This window comes from Copidosoma floridanum, unplaced genomic scaffold (assembly GCF_036245765.1).
Source record: "Copidosoma floridanum isolate Cflo_tuat_1 unplaced genomic scaffold, Cflo_Japanese_pri ptg000030l, whole genome shotgun sequence".
NCBI lineage: Eukaryota > Metazoa > Arthropoda > Insecta > Hymenoptera > Encyrtidae > Copidosoma > Copidosoma floridanum.
Genome location: NW_028321907.1, coordinates 11,225,158 through 11,250,657, shown reverse-complemented (window position 1 = coordinate 11,250,657; position 25,500 = coordinate 11,225,158). Strand labels below are relative to the sequence as shown.

Here is a 25,500-nt window from a genome sequence, read left to right as displayed (position 1 = left end):
TGTATGAGTTCGGCGTAGGAATTTGAAATTTTTGTGATTCATGCATCCTCGCTGATTTGGACTTATGATTCTGCATGAAATTTTCCTCACCCAAGTAAACGTATGTTTGTGATCTATTACATTTTTTAAGCATTGCCAATAAAATTAAATTGGATGCAACATTAGTGCTGTCTTATAAAAAAAAAAAAAAAAATGTGATTTCAAGAGCCCTGTCATTAAATTTTAAAAAAAGTTGTTGAATCATCGAAAAATCATTGAAGATTCTATAAAATAATAAATAAATATCAACATTTTAAAGTACCTATTGAAGGATGCATCATAAAAATACAGTAAGTATGGTATATTACAGGCTATTATAATTTACAGGAAAGTTCTTTCAACACCTATTGGTAAACACGTATACAAGTATGGGCTCGACTTTTCTAGGTACTCTAAATTATAAAATACATTCCTGTAATATCTTGAAATGGTAGTCAAGCAATTGATGATTAAAATTTAAATTATTAATAACATTCATATTCATTAGTATTAACTCTTAGACGGTAAGGCACTGTATGACATAAGTTGGCAATAAACAACTGTACTTACGTTATTCGTCACTTACGTTATCATGATCTATATAACTATTGTATAATATATATATATTGTATAATATAATGTATAATATATATTGTATAGTCATGATCTATATAACTATATAATATATAACTGGCTTATTTATTTTATGCTCTGTATAAAAATTTGTGCACATGCAGGTGTGTAAAATGATACGATTTTTCCAAGTTATTAGACTACCTTTTCAAGAAAATTTTTTTCGAAAGTGTCAATGCCATTTAATTAGATTAAACTATTTGACACGCTATTATTAATGGCAGAACTGTCAGTTAAGTTTTCTGCGTAATTGCAAACGAGTCGCACGATTGCTGCTTACTCATTCATTATACAGATAACCTTATAAAAATACGCTGGATTGTTTTTTACTCTAAATTACAACATATATGCGTCCTTCTATGTACACACACTACATAAAGATGAAACCATTCACAGTTCCCTTGGCTAAATATACGTCTCCATAATTTGTTGCTATAATAAAATTGCTGCACTAAGAATATGATATCATTATCGGGTCTCTTATCAATGGTGACTAATACGCGCAAAAATATAGTGAATCAAGTGAAAGTCCAATGCTTTGAGCTTATCAGTATGTTTTAACAGCCGGTTACTGAAAAAAGCAGCTGTCTGATTGGTTGCCTGATACGTAACGTACATGAATTTTTGTTTTTTTCAAACGATGAGTGGCGTCATGTATTCAGTTTGTACTCATCAGCCTCATCCTCTGCATCGATACACGAATACGGCTACTGGCACTATCTTAATAATCAAGTAATTTTTTTCTTCTTATTTTTACCTAAAACTGTATTTATTTTGCTGTGAGTAGAAGAAACAAAAACCAACGATGTATAAATTGTTCACATATATTTTATAGTGGCTAAACAACTGTTATACAATTTTGAAAATTACATTAGCTTATATTTTGACGATTAATTGCATTATAATTTCTGATTTCAAATTAATGTATAAGCACATCAAATTAAACTTCCATTATGATTATCTCAAAACAATGGAAAGCGAAAGAATGTTGTGTAAGTAAAAATAACACCGAAGATTAACCGGATTTCAATTCAAACCAACAGTAAAATGTAAACAATATTGTGTTCAATTATATCGAGGTAACAAAACCCAGCAAAATTTTACGTACAATTCACTTATACGTATAGTAAACATTGGAATGAACAGTATGCTGTGTTTAGTTACAACGCAAAAATTATTATTTTTGTGTATTTATTTTAGTGCTTTTAAGCTACTCATCGAATATCAAAGCTGCATAATTTAGCAGTTCATTTTTTTATTTCAACATTATTTCGAGTTTTGTTATACTCATTTAGCGTAGACTTTGGTTTTTGTACTCAGTATAACAACGGATTATTATTATTATTTTTTTTTTTTTAATTACAACTACACAAATACTAGTACATAAGAAAGGATGCTTCAACCAAACTCTTATCTTAGATCTTTGAACCATTCTTTCATGACACAAATTATTACTATGCGTGGTCGTAACATTTTCCTCCTATTATATAAAAGACTTATCGTTACCTTCAAATAAGTAAAAAACTTTTGAAGATATTGTTTTCGTAGTTTTATTTTTATCAGAGTGCGGTATGGATTAAGTCTTTTTACAACATAATTTTTAATTTTCAAGAATACAGTGGTATCTATATGATTTCAAACTACTTTTTTACTTTTCTTCGAGCTTTTCTTCTACCGAATAGTTAGTAAAATAAAACTATTTTATAAGTTGTAGACCATTCTTGCTACATTTGTTGTGAAATGATGTATTCAGGCTTAAGTAAAATATAAAAAACTAGATCGAATGTTTTTAGCTTGAATGTTTCTCTAGAATCTGAGATTTTAAATTAGCTTGGTGAAGTAATTTCAACAGCGTATTTATTAATGATTAGGAAAAAGGAGAAAAGATCCAGAGATAGATCTAGTAATACTTTTTGTCGAAGAGTTATCAAGAAATTATTTCAAGTACTTTAGAAATGCCGTAAGTAGACTCGTTTTGGCAAACTTAATGCTACAAGGCTTTACCAATACATCAACAAGCAATTATCTTCAAAAATTTTTTAAATAAGTTGGATATCACCATTAAATAACTAAAAAATATTTGTAAATGAGGTCGAGTACTGATTTAAAAAAAAATTGTTTGCATGGTTTCGCAATTTCAGATGGCAGGATATGATTCAATTCACTTATCTCCACTAGATAAGCCTCGAAAATTGACAAATGTCAAAGCTCTTACACTTTTTTCTGCCTATATGGTAACTTATATTGGTACTGCTATTTACGGTACGTAATATTTTATGCTATTATACTTTGTTTAATTCAAACATTTTTGGAATTGTAGAGTCAAAACGTAATCTGTTTATAATCAATATTAATACACTTTTAAAATACTTTTATTACTAATGGTTTTGACGCTACTGGAAATTGTTTAAAGAAATGAAAAAAGTACAAATGGAATATTTTGAATTTACAGCAGCAAAATTTTTTTTAAAAGTTTTTTTTCAACTCACGTGACATTTAATTTTCAGCATTCATAAATGGTGACACTACAGAGTTTAAGTCAGACAGTACGATTCAAAATTACATCATTAAAATTACGAATGAAGTAATCAACTCAAAGTAATTTGTTTAATCAAGTATCGATGTAGTAAGGAATATATAAATGAACTTCTTATTATATACTTTTTTTTAGATGGCTTATTCTTGGCTCATTTGCATTTTCCATACTTTCTACGGCAGTGTCTCTATTTTTAATAAAAAGTCTATCAAAAATCATAATCCTCATAGCCTTGGTTTTTGAATGTTTGGCTGCAGTTGGTGCCGTTTTAGTTCTTATAAAAAGTTTACTTCAGTTTGAAGCAGGAAGTTTTCTTTATCAGCTTATTCAAACAGCCTTTAGTTGTTGGTTTTTATGTGTTACATTTTATATGGTATCAAGAATAGGAACTCTATTTATGAGCAAAATTATACGCGAAGCCTGCAGGTAAAACATTATTTGATGATTCATTGTAGTCCTGATATCGTAACAGCAAAATATAAATCATTTTTTATTTTAGGGCTGTTTTTCAGTTTCCTCTTGCAGTCATGTTATCCATACTATTTACAGTACTTGTATTCATGATAGAAGCATTAGGATTTTCCGTATATGTTAACTTATCTTCCATAGACCATATTAAGTCTTCTTTATTTTTACTGGCACTTCTGCACAGCCTGAACGTATATGGTACGATATGGCTTACGGTAATGACAGTTCTATTCTGGCAAATGGTTCTCTATGGTACATTCGGAACATGGTTCTGGACTAGGAATAAGTCAACAATTTCGAGTGACACAGCCTTCAAAAATTTCGTTACAATTTTCAGGTAAAATAATAGTTTTTTTTTTATAATATCAACTAAAAACATGTGTACAAAGGTTTCACTTTGTATAATTTCTTGATTATTTTTGTACTACATAATATTGTAATATTATCTGAAAATATACTTGTAAGAAAGTTTCTGTAAAGTTGCACGTCTTATAAAATTTTGTTCTCTTCGCAACGCAAGAGAAATACAAAAGAAAAAATATGCGATATCACAAACGTTATTGTTAGGTGAATGATCATACGTGTTAAGAAACCCATGATAAAAAATATGATTTAATTGCAGATATCATATGGGAACAGTTGCTTATGGGTCTTCTCCTTGTGTTATAATTATAGTGATATTTATTATGATTAAAAACTTAAGCAATCGAATGTACGAGTCCCGCCACAACATCTTTGTCATGATTGTATGCTGGTGGTATTTATTAACAAGACTATTTGAAGTCAGCATTGGCGTAACTGCTATTCATGGACAGAGCTTTAAAAAATCTGCAGACACAGTTTGTCAGCTGTACTTACGATTCCCTCTACGCTTCTTTTCTGTAACTAAGGTAATAATAAGACATTTCCTTAAAAGAATTCATTTAATCATCAGTTTTTTACATTTTTAGGCATTTACATGGTGTGCCGGAGTTTTGTCTACTGTTTCTTCTTTAGTTGTTATAATCGCATGTGTGGTTGCTTTCTACTCAGAAAATATGTCAAATGAAAAGATGATAGTAGCTCTTTTAACTACTCTGATTTGCATTATTTTGGTCGTTTTACCTATTGTAATAGTCCTTAATGCAGCAGTAACGTCAACCTTTTTCTGCATATTGGAAGATTTCAAACTGGATCAAGAAGATAAAAATAGAACATGCTTCATGAAAGCAAGTATTAAGGATCTAATGTTGAATTCTGAATAAGAATTATGATAGGATTCTAATGGTCTTAGCATACCTTATAATTTAATAATTAAGTTTTTTACAACTGCTGATGCCAGTCAAGTATGTTTAGGGGAATTATCATAATGACTCCGTAATAATGTAAACTTACAGTAAAGTTTGAGATCAAATCGAGGTACGTTTAATATTTCTTATAGTTTAAATTAACACTAAAAAGTAAATCTTAGCATCTCAGACAGTTATCCAAAAAAAAAAAAAAGAGAGAAAAGGCAAGTTCAAAGTAATTTTTATTGTTAATTACTGATAGACAGTAACGAACCGTTTGTTTGTTGTACATAAAAAAAAAAAAAAAAAACATGCATAAAAAAATCCATAATTATTGACGTATCGCTCTTTTAAATTATTTTTTATCTGTAAGAGACGAAATTTCAATTATTGTAAATGCCGAGCATTCAATGATTTTATATACTTAAGACTGTAATATACATATATATGTATATAAGTAAAGTACCTTGTTACTTCTCTTGACATACTGTTAGTAAATAAAATCTATAAATTTTTTACATACTACACTTGTTTTATTTGAGCGTTTCCTTTTCTTTAGCTATATTTACGAATCACGTTATTTCTTTTATTTTTACAAATAAGTATCATATCGCAATGAATTTCTCTATTCTTCACTCAACTAATGTTAAAATATGACTGTTGTAAATGCTATTAAATAAAATAAATTTTTGTAGTCTTTTCCTCAGAGGCGTCTTTTCTTTACAATTTTTTAAGCTCAAACCATTATTCTCGATTGTCAGTGATAACTTAAAATTTTTTAGAACATAGTCCAGCATCAAAGTAAAATAAAATCTACGTTTGATAAGTACATTTGCATATAATAAAGTTTGTATACTTTTCTAATAAAATAATTTTTTCTGGTAAAAATGTAAGGCTTCTAAGGTTTATTCATTTTTTGACATGTTAATCTTGAGGTGAAATACTTTATGTTTTAGTATTCAAATCTTCCTTGGGCTACTTTGAGGGTTGGGTGTGCCCTTGGTAGGAAAAATAGAGTTCGAACCTGGTGCGCATCCAACCAGGCCAAGCATATAGAGTTCCTCGGGTCTGGTGCTTGCCCTGGCGACATGCGCCATCAGGTACGAAAACTACTATAAAATATACATAGCCAATGAGTAAATATGTTTTAAACATGTGAATTTTTTTTTATTACTTTTAAATCGTTTAGGCATTAGGCTGACAGACTGTGCTGGCTTTTGAGTACGTAACTGTTGTTAAAGATATTTTACTTATTATCACTGTGTCTAGTTTTGAAACGATATGTGCCAACGATAAAAACGGAGACAAATGAAAGTCGGAGTAGAGATCTCCAATAGAGCCAAAGGGCCCCTCTTTACAGTCTCAGGATCACGAGGATAAAACTTGAATATTCTCACTCGTTCTATCTCTCTTCCACGAAAGATCCTTAAGGCTGATGCACAGCCCACGAAGTTGGTTTAACCGGTAGAAGAAAGAGCTCCCTATTACCATACTCGTGGTCATTGTTGCCTCCCCTCCATATTCAGCACGCATAAGTAGCAAGGGAGTAATGAGCGCGTACTTGCACAGCTGAAGGTCAGTCTATCGATTACGTTTCCTTTTTTTTTCTGAATCGCAGAGCCTAGAGCAAAGCATTGAAAAACAGGAGAAACGCAAAAAACCCTGAAAAAGGAGATCGTGACTACGTACAACAGAGCAATGCTCGGTGCTTTTGCTCCACGTGGTGCTCCTTCGTGTAAATGCATTGCATTGCATGCACTCATGGTATAAAACGTATACATTAGAACAGAAAATAAACAGTATTGTGCAAATCGCTGGTTGACCGGACACCTGGAATGTTCATGTATAGTATGGACGTGTATACATGCAAGGATGATGTACAGACAGCGGCGCCACAGAGGAGCACTGCAACTGAAGCGCGCACTGGGTCACTAGACTATTCACTCCTTGTACTCTCTTGCATGCACGCGTACCTTCTCAGCCGTGACAGGCACTGCTTGTTTCAACTATGTTTTTTAACTTACAATACCCCAACATAAAAAACTAAGTGATTAGTTAGCTTTTTGAAAAATTTCGTGGGTCGAAGTATACTTGTAAAAATTCATTCTTGGATTTTCTTGGCTGATCAGAACTACCTAGACGGATTGTGTTGTATATACTAACTTATATATACTACTTGCCTTTGATAAGATCAAGAATCTAAAACATTATGGCCATGGATGTGGCTCAAATATTCACTGTGTCTTTGTAATTTGCCAAAACTTGATCAACCTTACTTCTTATCCATTTCAGTCTCTAAATTTCTGTGTTTCTAAATTTCAGACTCCTTATCTCACCTACCATACCCCTTATTTTAGGGTCATTTTTATGCCAAGTTTGTAATTCTGTGTCCTTAGAAAGGTAAGAAATTTTTTTATACCTTTCTTGATGTTATTGTCTTTGTGCCCAAAACCAACAGAGAACAAAAGACCGTGAAATTATTCAATGCTTCCGTGATTAATTGTTAAGAAAGAGGAACCTGTGTTCCAAGCTCCAACCAACCCCTAGCTGCCCAAATGTCTCTCGTGGGCACCGTATAGCAAGTAAATTTCCTCACCGCTGTACTCCCACGAGTATTATAAACGTACGCCCGTACTGTTGCCCGTACTATTCATACGTAATGTACTAAACGGTTATGCGTTACACATTACATATATTCTGACACAGTGGCCATATAGCTTGTGGACTGCGAAATCACGGCGTTGACCAACGGGCCTCTGCTCTGCTCTTCGTTCCATTTTCGCAAAACGACGCGTATCGGGCAACTAATACTTTGCGGCCTAACAGTAAATCATCAGCTTATAAATAATTCATCGAACCAAGCGGTTGGCTTCCATCTTTCTCTCTCATTCTCACTTCGTATATAGCGTTATTCCGATACCTTGCGTCTTTATCAGCCAACGGGGTGCTCAACGTATATGGGTCATCCTTTGATAGCTGAGAAATGCAGTCGGGTCTGTGGGTGGATGAGTTTTCACGCGATCATTGAAGGACTTTTTAGGAAGGATGTACACAAGCTTGACAGTAGAGATATGTAGTGCTATGAGGACGAAAGGTTTTTCAATATATTTGAGCTTGGAAATGGGTTTGATGATGCTTAGGATTTTAGAAGCCAATATTTATTTTCTGGTTTTTTTTTAGACATATCATTTTATCGATAATGGGGTTATCGATAGGGGATTTTCTTGCGACTGAGCTATTGATGTTTGTAATTTATTTGGCAATGTTTTACATGAAGCTTATCATTTAGACATAAAATTTCTTTAGTAATCTGAGATTAGGTCAAGATGAGAAATTATTTTGTTTTATTGCACAATTGACGATAAAAACAAAAAGCCAAAATTATCATTTTATTGTAGCTGGAATTCAGCTACTAGATTATTCAGTTCGTAAGGTGCGTATTTCTATGATTCTTAAAATGAAAGAAATTTGAATAACGGGTTTATTAGGCCTTGAGTATGGAAATTGGTCGCGATATTCGAAAATTAAGTTGTGGAGACTTTTTTCCTTGTTAACGTGATCAGGTTATGGGTATACTGTAATTAAACTATTTTTCGAAGAACGAAACAACTGTAATTATCGTCAAATTGCTTTGAACACACGGAGAAACAGTTTGTTTCTTGAAGAAAAAATTTACAGTTATTATGACTAGGTAAGGCTGCTAAATAATACTTGATTTTTAGAAAAAAAAATTAGAAGTATTCTTCAGTTAAAAGATGTCTCATAGAATTCTCATATAAAAGGTTTATTTACATCTAAACTTATCTGTTGCTATAATAAATGTGTAGAAGAAAAAACTTCGACTTTACAATAAGTGATTATTATTAAAAGCACAAGAAAAAAATTATTCATCAATAAGTAACAAAATTTAGGGATGACTTCTACCGTCTAAATGTTTAAGACGTAATTTACGGTCTTACCACTAACCAGCTGTTACTACTTCCGTCTAACGCGTGATCTACTTGTATTGACTACTTGTTATTTTGTATGGGTAAACAGATGTGGCATTTAAGATTAATTTGAATAATAATTAATTCTTTTGATTTAACTTGAAAAAATCTTGAACGATTTCATCTGTCTTTGAAGAAAAATGCGACACACTTTAAATCCAGTCAAATGAACGATTACTTAGTGCGAAAGAGGAAATTAGGTGATATCATTGATAACATCAATCTAGGACTGCAAGTAGAAGGATTTTAAATAACATGTAAGTGTTGTTTTTTTATAAATCACTAGATTTTTAACATTACAATTTTCAGTAACGTAAAGTTGTTAATAAAATTAAATAGAAGAATAAGTGATAAATTCTTTGATAGACGAATTAATCAAAGCAGTTACTTCTTGTCTGATACTAATTCCTGAAGCAATTAAATAAAGAAGAAAATATCGATATATTCACTTAGTTTAAAAATGTAGACACATCTATATACATGGCTGTATTATTGCTAACCAATGATATAAATTTATTAAAATTCCAACTCAAAGTCAGCTATAAAATTGTTTGTTTTAATTACTTGTGTGAATTTCAATCCTTGTAAAGTATACATTTTTTATATATTTTTCGAAGGTAAGATTGCCTCGATTTCATTGCATTATTTATAAACTAAAATCCCATTTTTCACCAGCATTCACTCAACCCAGTTGTTAGTGAATGAAACGAAAAATATATGAAATGTTGCGTATGAGCGAGAATACAAGTGCACAGATGGCAAGATCAGATAAACACAGGTGCATAAGCAAAGACTCGTGAATTTCCGGTCCATTGCTGCTAACAATAAATAGAAAGAGTGGCCAGACAACTTTTTATATTAAATGCACGCATTATATGTATATTTCTCGTACATTGGCCAAGAAGAGGCCACTTTGCACTTTTTCGAGTATTTTAAGCTACGGTTTGCAGTGAACAGAAAATAGCTAATGATTTTATTTTTTGTGCAGTGAGACAGCCCGATATTTAATCTTTGGATGCATGAAAAGGCCTCGCCTAGAAAAACGAGGTACTGTAAAGAGAGATTACACGGCCATTCGTTTTGCTTTCGTTTTCTCGTCTGCGTGTGTGAGTGCGTACTCTTAGACATACCGGTAATACTGCTCGGGGAAAGAAAAAAAAAAAATGATAAAAAATTCTGCTCACGGAGCACGTGTATATCGAATGCTGTCGTTCCTCAGGCGTTTTGTCGAAAGTTCGGTGCTTTATGCAAGAGATAATTTATTTTAAAAAACAGCCATGGCCTTGAATAATTTTGCTTAAAAAAAAAAGATTCGTATCTTTTACGTGGTAAATGAAAAGATGCAGCATCGCATGACACAGTTTGAGTAAATTTTTCTCAAAGTGAAAGCGTTTTTTTAAATAATATCGTCACCAAGTGCTTTAAACTTTCATTTAACGAAGAACATTTTGTATTGCCGATGTATCCTTGAAAACATTACGTATTGTACGTATTTTACCTGCTTTAAGATAAAAAAAAAAAAAAAATTTTAAGTAGATTGTTCATTTTTTTGTGGTTTAAAAGTTCTTTAAATCATAAGCTGATTAAAAAGTACACAATAATCTCGAAAATAAATTAAAAACAAGGATAATCTAAATGAAAAAGTTTATAACATACCTTTACAGATGTAGAAAAAGCTATTGAAAAAACGAATTGTTTGTGTATGCTCTCTATTTTTACTTCAAAAACGTATCGTTTTAATTTTTGGTTGAGAATTTGTTTTATCTATGTTATCAGTACAAAGAAGACAAGCGATATTTTTACAATGAATAACTGACCTTTGAAAAAGATTAAATTATTATTTTCTAAACTTGTTTTTGAGATTTACATAATTTTTAAAGCTTCATAATTTGGTCTCTAATAAATTTATGTATGAGAAAAATCAACACGTTTTTCAACTGATTGGATTACAACTCCTGAAGAGGAAAAGAAATGGATTTTCTAATTCGTTTTTGTTTATAACCATCATAAAAATAATAGATAACAAATTTCTAAACATACTTTAAACACCTCAGTGGAAATATCAAAGAGAAACAGAACGAATTTTTTCAATGTAAGTCTATTGAAAAAAAACCGGTCAACTCTCTGCAAAAAAATCCTTGAGGACTCGAAATGGTATCCATCCGACCATGCAGTTTCAACAACCCAGATGATTGTTCAATCTAAAATTACCTAAACTCACTATCAAAAATCATTCGTAAACTAGCATGGAATCCTTCAAAACTCAAAATCGCAGATAAAAAAAAATCTAGTCGCCGCTCCGCGAAAATTCTTTAAGAGTCACACCGTTCAGTCTGTGCAGCCCAGCGGGATCAAGAGGCCCAATCATCCTCCTTCTTCCTAACCCTCTGGAATTTGAATGCACACGCACGCCAACTGCATGCATACCCACCCAAGTATGCTCGTATACTTACTCTTATTGCCTTTGGATAAACTGCAGCAAAGATGAGTGCGCAAAAGAAAGACGGAGAGAGAGAGAGAAGAGTAAAAAAAAGGAAAGGAGTCATCATATGTACACACACACACACACAACCTGCAGCGCTATACAGGTGTTACACCGCCGCTGCAGAGTAAATCATTGAGAAGGCCCATAAGGCCCTCGGGACACCTATACACCGGCTGCTTCCCCCTCCTCTCTCTTATCGCCTGCGTTCTTCAACTCTCGTAATATCGGCGAGTTTATACAGCTTTCCCTACAGATATCTCTTTTGAATACGCGCTCACACACACACACGCGTACACATCCCAGTGGCGTGCATACATGCATAATCGCATTCATTTTCTCTCTGCGTCCCGGCAAGGCCTCGCGATCCTTTCTCTCGCTCGCTCGGCTCCGTAATAAGCCATACCTACACACAAACACACACATATACAAAACCGATTCCTCTCTCTCTCTCTCTCTCTTTTCTCGCTGCCGCGTTCCCCTTTCTCGAATAGTAGGCAGGTAGGTAGGTGTATATCTCCTCCTGTGGCTCCCTCCGCGCGTATACCGGTCCCCGCTGCCTCGGCGCGAGAGATTCTCAAGCATCGGCAGCAACTTTGGGTCCCCACCCGAGTAGCTCCTCGGCCGATATCGTACTACGCGGCAGCCTCGGCTCTACTGCACGCGCTCCGTGGAAAACAGTTATGGACGAGCTCCTCGCGCTCCGGGACACTTATATTCTCTCCGCGGCTCCTTCGAGTGTGCTATTTCGTTCCTTCCTTCCTTCCTTCCTTCCTTCCTCTCTCTTTTTCTCTCTATCTCTATCTCTTTTTGTCCGTGGGTGTGTGTCAGTGTCTCCGCGTTAAACACCATTCGGTATACATTCGTTGTATCACAGACGTGCTGCAGTACAGAGTGCGCGTCGCGCCGAGGCGCATTCCATACATATATATATAGGATACAAGCATATGTGCGATCGGCCTGCTCGCCGATCTGGTCGCCTAAGTATACCGATCGTCGTTGTTGATTTTTTGTTTTGTTTTGTGAAGATTCGACGTGATAATATTTAGTACTCGCTCTACCCTTGAGTTGGCTCAATAACCGGCGTGCAACGAGTGCCAAAGTACATGCACGTGAGAGGACGCGTTGCAGCTGCCAATTATCCCATTCGCCGGGGAAACGGAGTAAAGTTGGAAGCTCCACTCTTGGGACGTAAGTGCAATATTCCATCGCTCCCCTCCCCCCGTTATCGTCGGCGTGCATGCCTGGCGCCGGCAGTAAACCGAGCCCTTTAAGGGCAGTATACTTAAGGAGGTGTGTTGTATGTACACGTATACTCGCGCGTGATGTGCACCTGTTGGCGTGACGTTGCCTTGGTGATGGTGAGAGAGATATTAGACTCAGCTGGTGGTGCCATATAAACAGGTGTGTATTTCCAGTGCGTTAATCCCAAAGTTGCATTGGAATTTGAAAAGTAGGCGTGCGGGATGTGCTTTAGGGTTTCGAAGGTAGAGGTTTAGGATGCCCGTGTTTTAATCTGTTGTAAGAACTGTCGAGGAAGTCCGATTTTTTTGTCAAATCTTTAATAAATTTCGAGGTAGGCATGATCGAACTGATGGGTAGAGAAAGTTTGCAAATACCTTACATCAATGAGTTTATTGCTTTGTGGTGTGAGCACTCGCGGAAATATTTTTATGGAGAAATACCAAGTAAATGATGTTTGGTTCGACTGTTAAGATATGTAGAGATTCCTCGGCAATAATATAGCTGGATAACGGAGTAAGGGTAAATTTTATGTACAGTAAAATTCAAACGGTTCGAGCGATTGTGAGGAAGATGAATCAATATTAGCATGAAAAGCAAAGAGGAACGATATAAATTCCAAGGGAGCATGTTTATCCCCAACTTTCTACTTACTTCGCATTAACAAATGCCCAAAGTATAATAGTCCATAAAAGTTTATTAACGTGACCGGCGTTTGCTTGCTTTGTAAAATGAACTCCACGACGGAAGAGATATGGACGTAAATTTCAATCGAGTTCTCGAAAGTTCTCAGCAGAGCCTTCCCTGATCCTTGGAATCTTAAAAAGAAGACTCGGCCCATATCAACGTGGGCTCGCTGTTGCTGAAAACTTTGTTGCTCAAGAGCTGGTTACGATAGATGACCCTCTCGAGTTCTTTCTCGTGTGCAGTATATTTTTGTTCGTGATTGTTCAAGTTTGTCTTTACAGCTGATTCCCTCTAAAAGAAAAAAATATACTAGTACCTGCTTTGATTGGGCACTGATTGTTTTTTACGAGAGAGGAGCATTAGGTATTTACTTTGTAGGTACTCGAGAGCTAAAAAAATCGTGACAAATTATAATAATAAAAAGATTATATTTTAATATTTTATTTTTTAACGTAGTTTAGTACAAGGAATTTGATACGAAACCTAACAGAGAAGTTTTTAAAAACCATGTATTATGTGTATGAAAAAAAAAAAATTTATTGTAACTTGCAGATGAAACTTTATCAACATAATTTTTATAAGATTTTAATAGTGGTTATTCAGTGAAGGATGAAAAATTATGGGTAAGAATGTTCTGAAATATTAGATGAACTGGAGCTCGTGTGGTTTTTAACTTCAAACGTGCATGACATTAATTAATTACTGTTGCTTACACACTTGATTAACACGTTATCTACTAAATGGATTCCTTACTCACTTCCAAAGTGGATAGATATACATATTTTCACGGGTAGTTTTGGCAGCAAGTAAAATTTTGATTTTAATTTTGAGCTCACTCGTACCCAAATTTTAATTTAAAGGACAATCACGTTGTAACATGATTTTAAGTATTTTTTAGTTACGCAAATTGAAAATGCTCTTAACTTTTATACATTAAAATATTACTAACTTCGGTACAATTGAATTTTTAACAGGTTATTGGGTAGTTCAACCATTTGATAATTTAAAAATACAATGGACATGGCTATTCGTTAAAAAAAAATATCATATTTTTTTTTATGTCTGAATTTTAATGTAAACTATTCGTAAAAAATCCCACCCAAAATTGGTTAGTAGTATTAAAATTACTTTTAACCTTCTATTCCTGTGTATATATGCTTACCTATAAATTTGAAACAATTTTTAAGATACTATCAAAAAATGCGTGTAAAAAGCTGTCAGCTCATGAATAGGGAGGGAGAGAATTAGAGAGGAAGAGTAAGAAAGAAGAAGTTTCTGAAAAACGCCTTCGCGTCTGCATCACGTATACTCTGATCCTTAAAAACATGTTTATTTCCTTCTAAGGAAAGAGAAAATGTACTTACTTCCTCTTTACACGCAAATACACGTATATGTAAGTACGCGTATATATATACAAAATATAATGCGCATCTTGTCTCTTATTGCACGCTTAAATCTGTATAATGTGTTTATACGGGAGTTTATGTAGAGAATGGGTAGAGGGCAAGGTGGGTCGTGCCAAGGGAAAACGAGGCTGTGCTTATCTCCAACAACTGCGGCCTATAATACCCATACATGTAGGTCTCGCGCTCACTCTCTTTTTCTCTTCCACGGACTTTATAGTATGGGTACTTGGGAGAGACCAAAGTTTTCCCTCTTAATAAATGCAACACGGCACAGCTGTTGCGCCTTGTGTTCATACACTTTATTGTGGGTATTGGAATTACACCCACGCGGCTGGTATTTTTCAACGTAAGTTTTCAATCAGTTTAATACGTAAGGTGAGAGAACGAACTTATCGCCTTGAGCATCGGCAAGATCAATGAGTCTTCAATCTAGGTTTGTGAAAATTTTGTGACCGTGGAATTATATGGAGAGTATACTGTTTATGTAAACGCAGGTTTTTCCCCAAATTATTTAAAAGCTTTGAAGTCTTTGAATTAATTTTGTATACATATGCTCTTCATGGAATCATAAAATTTTTATAACTCATTATTTTATCTCAAACTATGCCTTTCATTCCTTCATTGATTACATTCATAAAATGTAGTTAAAAAATTATAATTATTCAAATTAAATTTTGTAGACTAAAAAAAAAAAATTACTCCAACAACATTATTTCATTTTTATGTAATTTTGAAAGGAATAATATTCAACTAATAATTTATAAAATAATGGGTGTTGAAACAAAATTTATTAATTTAAATGTTTTTTTTTTCTTTCATTTGGATTAAAAAAAAATAAGTCAATATTATCAAACTAAATAAAATAGTTAAAAGCTATTTATTCATACAAAAACACAATTATTTCTCCATGTAATTAATAACATTTTTAATAATAATAATAATAATTATTATTATTATTATAATTTTCTGATCCCTGGTTAGCTTTTTTTCTTATCATGATTTTCGTGCAATAGAATAAAAACTAGGTGTGATTTTGGGATGTGATGATAATGATACATTCCGTTAGTGTCGTGCACGTCGTGCTGCAAGAAGTTTACTGTCGAATCAAGGTAACATTGTCGAACAGTTTCACGAGTCAAACCAAATTTCAACAACCTTTCGTTGTTGCAGCACTGTCTTATTATTCATTTCGAAATGGCTTAAATTGTAAGTTTTATCAAAACGGCTCCATATTAGGAGATACTTTTTCAACGAAATAAAAAAAATGTTTAATTCTCATTAATTCCACAAAACCTTGTATACCTTAATTGGTTACTTATTCCATCCAAACGTATAGTCTTTCGAATCAATTGAACACTTAACCATTGATCAACGTGGAATTTCGAGTAAAAAGTACGTTCCTTCTGACTTGGTTTTCATTAACATGAATTTAGCGAGGTAACACTCGCGGCATCGGTCAAAGCTATAATTAAAACTTTGTGCCACATGCCCAACCTCATGATTAATTTCTCAACAAAATAATTACAATTAAGTCACAAAGTCAAGACACACGAGTGTCCTTTTTTTCGATTGATCCTCAGAGGTAATTACACGCTTGCACTGTCCAGCGTTTAAAATCCGAAGATATTGCGCGCACGTGTCCTTAATTTCAAAACTATCAAGACTAGGGTACAACAATTTCGCGAACCGGACAAACCACTCGCTCGCGCAATCCTCGACCGCTCTCTCTCTCTCTCCCAGTCCGCGTATACGAAGACGTAATATATACCTCCGTACAATCGAAAACGCCGTGAGCCTGTAATATTGTGATACACGCGCACATATGTGTGTGTGGCGACATATAATCGAGGTTGTCCTTTTCGGCATATCAAATTCGAAATCGAGCCGCTTAGGTATGGCTTTGCTGCGTGGAATTTTCGAAAGAACCACCTGCCGAGTGTCTTTTTTTCCGTACGACTCGCGCACGTGTAACGCACGAAATAATATGCGCGTATAAGATTTCAGATGTATATCATTGCTACTGAGTTTGGTTAAAAGTTTTACGCAACTGTGAGGAAATACGATTATGGTCGTCAGCTCCGTAGTTATACATGGGATATACATAAAGGAGCGAGTTTGCCTTTCACGTGTCTTGAATTTTTAAATAATTTAAATGATGTTGCGCATCTTACAACTAATTGAAAAATAAAACCATTCGAATACACTGAAGAGTAGAGAGGATGGAAAAAAAAAATTTTTTTAATGAAAGAAGATAAAAATTTCTTTGGCCAATCTACAATTTTCAATGAGATAAATAAGCAAGCTTCACTGGTTTTTTGCGATAATTTTAGTTTTTTCTTCTATCAGAGGCTAGTCATAGCTACAATCTCATACTAATGATTCCATTTACGTTTTTGGAATTCCGTATCCCATAAGGTGTTAACCTGTTCGCACTCCATTGACTTGATGTACATAATTAAAGTTCAAGTCAGCCACGTTTCTGTTATGAATGAATTCCATACCAGACCTCACATAATTCTCAACTGGTAGTTCATTGATGTGTTGTACATATACCATCCGAAAGCTCAAGGTTTGATTATTCCGAAACCCGTTTTGCTTAGCATAATATCGAATAAAACACTAATCTGGTCGCCAATCCTCATTTCGGACAAAAATTTTGGGCATTTCCCACTTTACCTATAGATATGGTCATAATTTAATCGCAGCCTACTGGCAACTATCTGATGGTCGGCTACCGATGGAAAAATAAAAAAATCACAGAAGCGTTGCGAGCGATAACGGTCGTGACGTACGTTTAACGAGGGCAGATAAATTTTCGTTTGATTTGTACTTTTTCACCACCTCTTGGTTTGACATCTGGGTTAAATATTTTCCATAGGTATACCGTTTGAAGGCTTACGCGTAAATATATGTGTATACATCTAGAACACGTCACGTTTCAAAAAGTCGTCTTATTACAATGAAGAGAGCTAACTGTAGTTTTACTGTTTCAATCGGCACAAATGAGAACGTGCGTGGATTATCTTTTCCGTGCCAGTATCGAGCGTTACTTTATTTTTTCATATTAGCCGTGAGGTGAAATAATACGTGCATATACTTGGTACTTGAAAAATATTTTCATCACAACATACATACGTTACAATGCTTCTTTTTCTTGAACTTTATGGGTAGGTACAATCTGAACCTTATTCTCAAATCTCTAGATATTGCGAGCAACAATATTTATAGCAGTGCAAGCAAAAATTGACCTTTTTTTTGAAGCTTACAAGTTACCACTGTGTACCTAAAAAGAAATCTAATCCATGCGAGGCGAGCTATTTCACAACTGCGTTTTATTATAAACAAGTGTTGTATAAATTCCACTTACAATCCCATACAGCCCAGCAAAATGTCGCTACTAAAAAAGAAATTCGTAGAAAGAAAAAATTCAATAAGAAACACGCTAAACTGCTCGTAGACATAGGTAAAGGAATATAATAAGTAGCATGAGGTATATAGTACAAGAGAGTAGCATACGAGAGAGCTGTGGAATGAAATGAAGGCGAGGCTCGCGTGTACGTATATATATAATGTAATATATGAAATGGGTGAGCGCAAGTATGCCCATACTTGCTCGTTAAGACGCCCTTCATTGTGCGTGCCCAAGGGGGGAGGTGCTTGGTTATGATAGCATTGAAGTTTATATGAGTATGTGTGTACAGGGGCAGCAATGAATGTGCATTACTATGTATATGGCATACGTCACTTCCGCAGGTGCAGTATATATATACTTAGTTTCGTGTGTTGAAGCTGTTGTAAGCGAAAAAAATATTTGCAGACGATTTAAGTTGTCCATGTTTATGGAAGTAGTTCAACTTGCAAACGGATATATAGGGATGATTAAGTGACATACATCGCTGAACACTTTTAATAGTGTCAAACACACTAATATTATGAATACTAAGCTGGAATCAAAATTCTTTGCTAGATAAATTAAATAAATCTTGCACAGAAAATTTTTAGTAGATATTTATTACAAGTGGCTTGTATAATTTTATGATTCACGGATGTATGAATGACAGTAAAAATGGATCACCAGTGCCCAGTTATTCATAACTTTTGAATAATAATAAATCAAATTGTAAAGATTATGTAAATGAGTTGGATATGAAAATAATTTTATTTTTTATTTTTCTGTCAGAAAAATGTATAAATATTTTAGATACTTTTGAGCAAAAATTTAATCAAACGACTTAATTCACATATAATATTTTTTATCTTTGATTATATATTGTATCTTAAAGACTCTCACTTTTTGTCACTAAACTTTACTATGCATACGTTTTTTAGTGTCATATAAGCAAGTCCAAATAAGACGCCCTCGGGCAGTTGGACTTTTATCACCGCTGCCAAATAATTTTTTATCGATATAAAATTTTTTTAATTGTTCCTTGGCCAATAAAGTTGAAATGGATTCCAGTTAGCACTATGGAAAAATATACGTCTCTTTCATGAAGAAAATACTAGAAAGAAGACTCAACAAAAATAATCATTGATTGTTTTCATAAAAACGAATTTTCAAGTTAAAATATTCCACTGTTTAGTATAAAGAATGCCCAAAACACGGTAGTAGGGTCCAGTAAGATAAAATTCCAAGCACATTCATAAAAAAGGACGTCACATATTACGTTTCTTAAATACAGATAAAGTAACTTTATGACAGTCAATACTGCTGTATCCATCAATTTGTCATTATAGTTTGAAATAGGCATTATTATCAATAATTGCAAAAGCATATACGTAACAGTTAATTGGTGGTTATATCTGCGACGATCAGTGGTCTCCTAAATGAAACTGAAACCAGCCTGACGAAACATCGCTCAAGTAATGACTTTCAAAATTCCAGTGGCAAAGGTTGTGAATCGTACACCCGTAGAAAAAAATCGAAAGCCAAGTCTTCCTGTATGAAGAAACTCTTTTAATTTCTCACGTTTACAAGCACAAAGTGTATAATCAAGAGGTACGCATTTAATGCGTTGTCGTTAAAAATAAAAAAAAATTCTTACGACAGCCATAGTCTGAAGCGTTAATGTACACGTATGTATGTAATAAGATTTTTATAAACCAATAGTATATCCTTGATTAGATTTATTCAATGTTGAGGGCGATTTCAAGGCCTATACAAGCGTTCCAAGCTTCCACAGATAAGTACAATGTAACTGTATACAAGAATATTACTTTTGCACGTATGCATATACACGGGTATTCGGGCAAGGCACTGTGATAATAGGTATTAGGTAAACATCGCTTGACCACTTACTGTCTAACTGTTCTCACGCTCTATTTAAGTACGCTTGTATACTGTACTATTAGGTGTATGAGTTTTCCTTATGTTATGCTCCTTACTGCTAGAAACTCATGGCCTCAACTCCAGTGCGGTAGAAAAACCGTACCGCTTGTTCCATCGGCAGCTGCTACAACGTCTGACCATTCAGGCATGTAGGTTGTCCTGTTGACTCGAACAACAGCAGTCGCAAATCAAAAGTTCTGAAATTTTTTTAAATAAAGGTATACGACGAGATACCGATTGAGAGGTGTGAATGCAAAATCTCAGTCCCATAAATTTTGAAGAGAATAATGGGTGCAATAAAGAAAAACACAAATGCTAGTGATGAAAAAAAACTCAAGGGTGGCCGGGCGAATAAAAATCTAAATAAGAATCGTCACAAAAAATATAGAAATAATCTTCAAAACAGAGGTAGGAAGTATGATCAAAATTTTGAAGGCACATATGTTTTAATACAAAAATATAAAAGGGTACAAAGGGTTTAAAATTAGATACCTAGGCCGCTACAGGCTCTTTTGCGAAAAAAGCTTTGAAATTATCGATACATCTACGAATGATTATACAATAATGCATGTATCAGACAGACACACAAAGATAAAAGAGTTAAGAGCATTTAGTTGAATATATTGTAGTAATAGAAATACAAACTACGACTATCATATATAAAAAAATGAAGTTTGTTTTCCAAAATAAGATACAATAATAAAAACAAAAATTGAAAATAATCAAATCAATAAAGATAAAGGGTGGAAAGAAAAAAGATTTGACCAGACAATTTATGTTTCTATTTTCCAGTTTCATGCGTATACAGAAAAAAAAGGGCTTGACTTTGGTACTATAATCTGTTTAATTTGCAGTATACTTTCGAGTGTTTGTTTACTTCCAATTTGATTGAGCACTAAGATACCATTATTAGTACAATCATCGTACAATTCATTCCGAGCAGTTTTTTTAAAAAATGCTGCCAAATCAATATAATTCTTCCTCACGTAGGAAGGACCAACTGTAAATCTTTTCGAACTACGATTAAGTATGTGATGAGGTCTTTTTAAATATTGTCTGCTGTGATTTCATAAGATCTTTGTTAGACACATGCTGGTACGAGTACATATTTTATACATAACTCGATACCTACATTATTTAATTATCGAATTGACTCATTTAATTCTTTGATTCTTTTACTATTATATAATGTATATTTTTTCCATGCAATAGAACATGTATATGTTAATTGAAAAGATAGTTCCGAGGCAATGCATGTCAACCCACACTTGTTTTTTTTTTATTTCATTTTTTTTTTCACAACACGTATACACGCTAGAGCCAATTAGGTGTGAGCTCGTAACATTAATTACGAACTTTATCGAGTGCTATAGAATTGTAATTTAAAATGACGTTTTCGCTGTTCCACTTAAATCAGCAAATCAATATTTTATGCACAGTGCGATTACATGAACAACAAAAGATTTACAATTGGAATTGTAATTGATTACACTCGGACGATCGACACATTGAACCAATAAATAAATAATTTCTCTATGTCTGTCTCGCAATGTCAGAATCCACGCAATATCATACTAAACCCTACCACCGACCATACCAAAATTAGTATCTCATTAATCGATATCTCTCCAACAGCGTTTTCATCCCCAAGTCGACGGGATCCAGCAAACCTCATCAGGAATGTATATCAGCGTGCACTCCAAGCGAACAGGAGCTCGCGCCAACTCAACGATAGAACAGCTTCCAACGGCAATTTGAGCTCCATTTCTTTCTCAATCCATTTGGGAGTTCAACGCAGCACTATTGGACGTATTAGCTGCAGACATAGAGCATCGAGTGGCCAAGCAGCATCCAAATGGATGCGCTGGTGAGGATGAGCTCGCCGCCGGCACTGAGCCTCGGACACCACCAGAGCCCCGGGGCCCGGCACTCGCAGACAGTCTCGGTCTGCTCTCCTCCCACCCCGAGCACCGCCATGGCAGCGGTAGATGCAAGCGGCGTTAGCTGCTCCTCTTCTCCCCCCCGCAAGGAGAGCAGCACCGCTGGAGCAACGGTATTTGTCGCCGCCGCTGTCGCAACTGTCGCTGCCGTGGCGGCTCCCCCGAGCACCTGCAGCATCACCACCACCAGAGTCCCGGAAGTGCCTCCGCAACAGCAACAGTTCCCACAGCAGAGCAGACCTGCCGGACACGTAGTCAAGATACAGATAAACCCCGAGGGCTGCGAGCCCGGCAGGCCCACCACCAGGCTCGTCTCCGCGGTCAGGCTCAACCTCGAGGAGCCCGAGACCAGCGTCAACATCATCGATAACCACAAAGAAGCACCCATTGCTATCAAAGATCTAGATAATAGCGGCGACAACAACAACAACAGAGGGGCCAGTGGCATCTTCAAGGCCAGGCTGGTCAACACCGGCGAGCCCTGCGTGAGGATCAGCGTCAAGGGTGGCGATTGCTCGGGCAGAGAGTCCTCCTCGTCCTCCTCGTCTTCGTCAACCTCCTCGTCATCGGAGGAGCTGGTGCATCCCACTGCTCACCCAGACATGGTTCAGCAGCCGCTCCAGCACGAGCAGTCGCGTTGCACCGGAGTCGTCGTCAACGGCGGGGGCACGAGCAACGGTGCTGGCTCGGGGGGCTTTTACTACGGCTCTCCTCTGATGGGTATCAACGGGGTGGCAACGGTGCTCATGGCCAGTGGACAGTGCTCGCCCTCCGAGACCCTCGACAGTGGCACTTGCAGCGACCTCGACGGTACCCCGCCACCCCTGCCCAAAAAGAAGGCCTCCAACAACCTCGATTCCGGGAAAATCGGGCCCAACGCCGCACCGAGCAACAAGCGCCATTACCACCACCACCAGAGAGCCAGTAGCCTGACGAGCAGTGGGGCAGAGTTGGACAGTGACGACAACGAGAGCAGCATAAGCTGCGACAGCCTCAACAGCGCTGAGATGGCCATCATGGGGTTGGTCGCGGACCCGGCGAGCGAGCTGGCGAAGCAGCTACCCCGGCAGCTCGAGGAGCTCGCGGGTGAGGTGTCGGGCTGTCGGGAGGAGAGCAGTGGAAGCGAAGGCTCGCCACCCGCCTCGGGCAACTCGACGCTGTCCAAGGCGTCGTCGTCGACGCCGAGGGTGCGCAGTCCCGAGGCCCGGGCCTACTCGAGTTGTTCGTCGACGGGCTCGGCGGCCCTGCTGGTCAACGAGTCCACGTACGAGGAGCGTCGGCTCGAGCAGCAGGCAGTCAACGGCAGTGCGGTCGGGTCGGTAAAGTACGCTTACGAGGACGACCGGTTCTACAAGTTTCACGTGAACGAGCGCGAGGAAGTGCTCAAGGCGAGGAACAAGGGCGAGCTTGGCCGTGGTGACGACGGGGACGACGAGAGCTTCGCCGGTTGCAAGATCCCCACCCTCGACAGGGAAGCCATTCGCAGTGCCAAGGGGACCGTCAGGGGAGTGAGGAACCGCGTCAGGGCGGGCATTGCCACCTTCCTCCAGAAACCCTCGGCCAAGGTGAGTTTCTTTTTGATTTTTTTTTCTCTCTCTCTCTACGACGTTTTTCGGGAAAAAATTTGCTTCTATCGATTCTTCGTCTTTAATTGACTGGCAAGCTTATATCGTGAAGAATTCGACGCATACGGAAGAAATTTACCATCACTTGCGGTATCCACGATTATAATTGCGCTTGAAAATATCTCGAATACCTGCATAAGCCCATAGCAATCTTATACGTAGGTGCACTAGAAAAGCAATCCTTATTTTACTTGTTTGAATTAAAAGTATCTTCTCTGCAACGACGTATATTTACGGAACGATTAGGCCTGTCTCAGAATTGTCGCACATGTTGTAAGTATATACAGTTTGAAAAAATGCCCTCGAGAAGCCCCGTGACAAACGACCCACCGTTAAAGCAACAAATGGGCTCCATCGGGAGTACCAGGAGTGAATAATTGCAATAAACACAGAGCCGGGCTCGCTGATCTTAAAAAAAAAAAACAAAAACAAAAAAAAAAAAACCGATCTTCCCCGCAGAGCGCCATTAGGTCTCCAAGCTCCGTTAAATTACAGTATACGCGTGTACACCTAATGGTCCAATGTCCTCCCTCCCAGCGTGCTAAGCGCTCGACCTTCCAGACGGAATTGTGTTTACCATCATTATTCGCTTCTATGTGTGTACATCGACGGGTGTATAATCTCCCCGGGCGTTGCACGTGTGGTCCTGGGCATTGAGTATCTGGATCTTTCCGTACGCGCACTCCCTGTAATCTCACGTGGGTGAATTATGCGGACAGACGCGCATCTATCATTTCCCGCGCGGACAGCACGGAGGTACAACAGGTGTGTGATGCACTCCCGTTTCATTGTTTCGGCTGGGCGCTTGTTTGCGCTGTATCCTGTAGAGAGGCGTGTTTTAATTTGGTGGGTGTATACACCCTCCGATTTTCGGGTTGATCGTGAAAATTTTCGTAATCGTGGGCTGGAAACGTGACTTGGATTGATTGTGAAAATCACCGGGTCGGCGAAAGGAAAAAAATTTCGAACCGTTCCTCCATCCATCGATGCAAATTGTGCGATTTCGCGGGGCAATGGTAATTCAGTGGTTGACGTAGAAATGACGTAAATTTCGAAAAACCAACAACGATGTTACATCATGGGGCACTTGGTACTCCAGTAGGTGTAATCCAAAGTCTAACTGTACGAACAATCAGGAGAATAAACTCGGTGTTCCATGCTACGCACACCTCCATAATGTACGAGTTCTCCGAAAAAAAAACAATTTTCACGCGCCCATAAGCACCGCGGGTATAATTACCGTGCACGAGATTTACGCGTATGGCGAAAAAACTGACTAGTTTATGATTTGATAAGGCGTACGGTACGGAAACTTTGCTGGATTCTATTCGGAGCTTTCATGGTCCAAGCTCACCTTAGCAAATACGAAAAGTCAACGTTTCCACTAATTAACGTAACAGAGGTTAGTTGGAGAAGACACGGTAGTTTTTCGGTGAAAAAGTGACACCTCTGTCTGCACACTCCAAATACCGGAGCTATATGCAGTTGACACAATTTTCTATGCACTCGCGCCCTTATTATTTATTTAGATAACAGTGGGGATGTCATACAAGAGTAAAAAATTAGACGCGGCTGCGTGGTTTTACAGTACCAGATGATCTGCTTAACGTAACAAGTATACATGAAGGAGCGCGTGGTGGCTCGGTCGGCTAGGTCGTGGATTGGCACGCGGGAGACCGTGATTTTTCACATGTGTTTTTTCACCACGCAATTGCTCCTCGAGGAGGGTTTTTAGGCGACCTCCTCGCAGCATAAATTGCCTAATTCCCCCTACCCCCCTCCCAGTAATGGGAGGCCTCCCATCCCTCTTCCCTTCCTTCTCCAAAGTGCTAAGTGCCCATAGTAGTGCCCTTATTAAAGGAGCCGGACGTAGAGCA

At 36.8% G+C, this 25,500-nt stretch overlaps 2 protein-coding genes and 1 long non-coding RNA gene across 3 annotated transcripts in view; all 3 read left to right on the top strand.

Annotated features, from left to right (window-relative positions):
- Positions 1–1,323: 1,323 nt before the first annotated feature.
- Positions 1,324–3,203, top strand: LOC106646425 (uncharacterized). The gene is made up of 3 exons (XR_001339198.2): positions 1,324–1,383; positions 2,793–2,913; positions 3,159–3,203. It is a non-coding gene; the product is annotated as an uncharacterized LOC106646425 (long non-coding RNA).
- A 128-nt stretch (positions 3,204–3,331) lies between these two features.
- On the top strand, positions 3,332–5,127 carry LOC111643839 (choline transporter-like 2). Its single transcript, XM_089596814.1, has 4 exons — positions 3,332–3,613; positions 3,687–3,992; positions 4,278–4,545; positions 4,606–5,127. The coding sequence occupies exons 1-4, from the start codon at positions 3,558–3,560 to the stop codon at positions 4,897–4,899; spliced, it is 924 nt and encodes a 307-aa protein (XP_089452940.1). The 5' UTR covers positions 3,332–3,557; the 3' UTR covers positions 4,900–5,127.
- Positions 5,128–21,714: 16,587 nt separating this feature from the next.
- The window catches only part of LOC106636770 (uncharacterized), a 57,197-nt gene continuing 53,411 nt past the window's right edge, over positions 21,715–25,500 (top strand). The window contains exon 1 of the mRNA XM_014349271.2: positions 21,715–23,563. Within this exon, the coding sequence (XP_014204757.2) occupies positions 21,914–23,563 (1,650 nt within the window). The 5' untranslated portion in view covers positions 21,715–21,913. The remainder of the gene's footprint in view (positions 23,564–25,500) is intronic.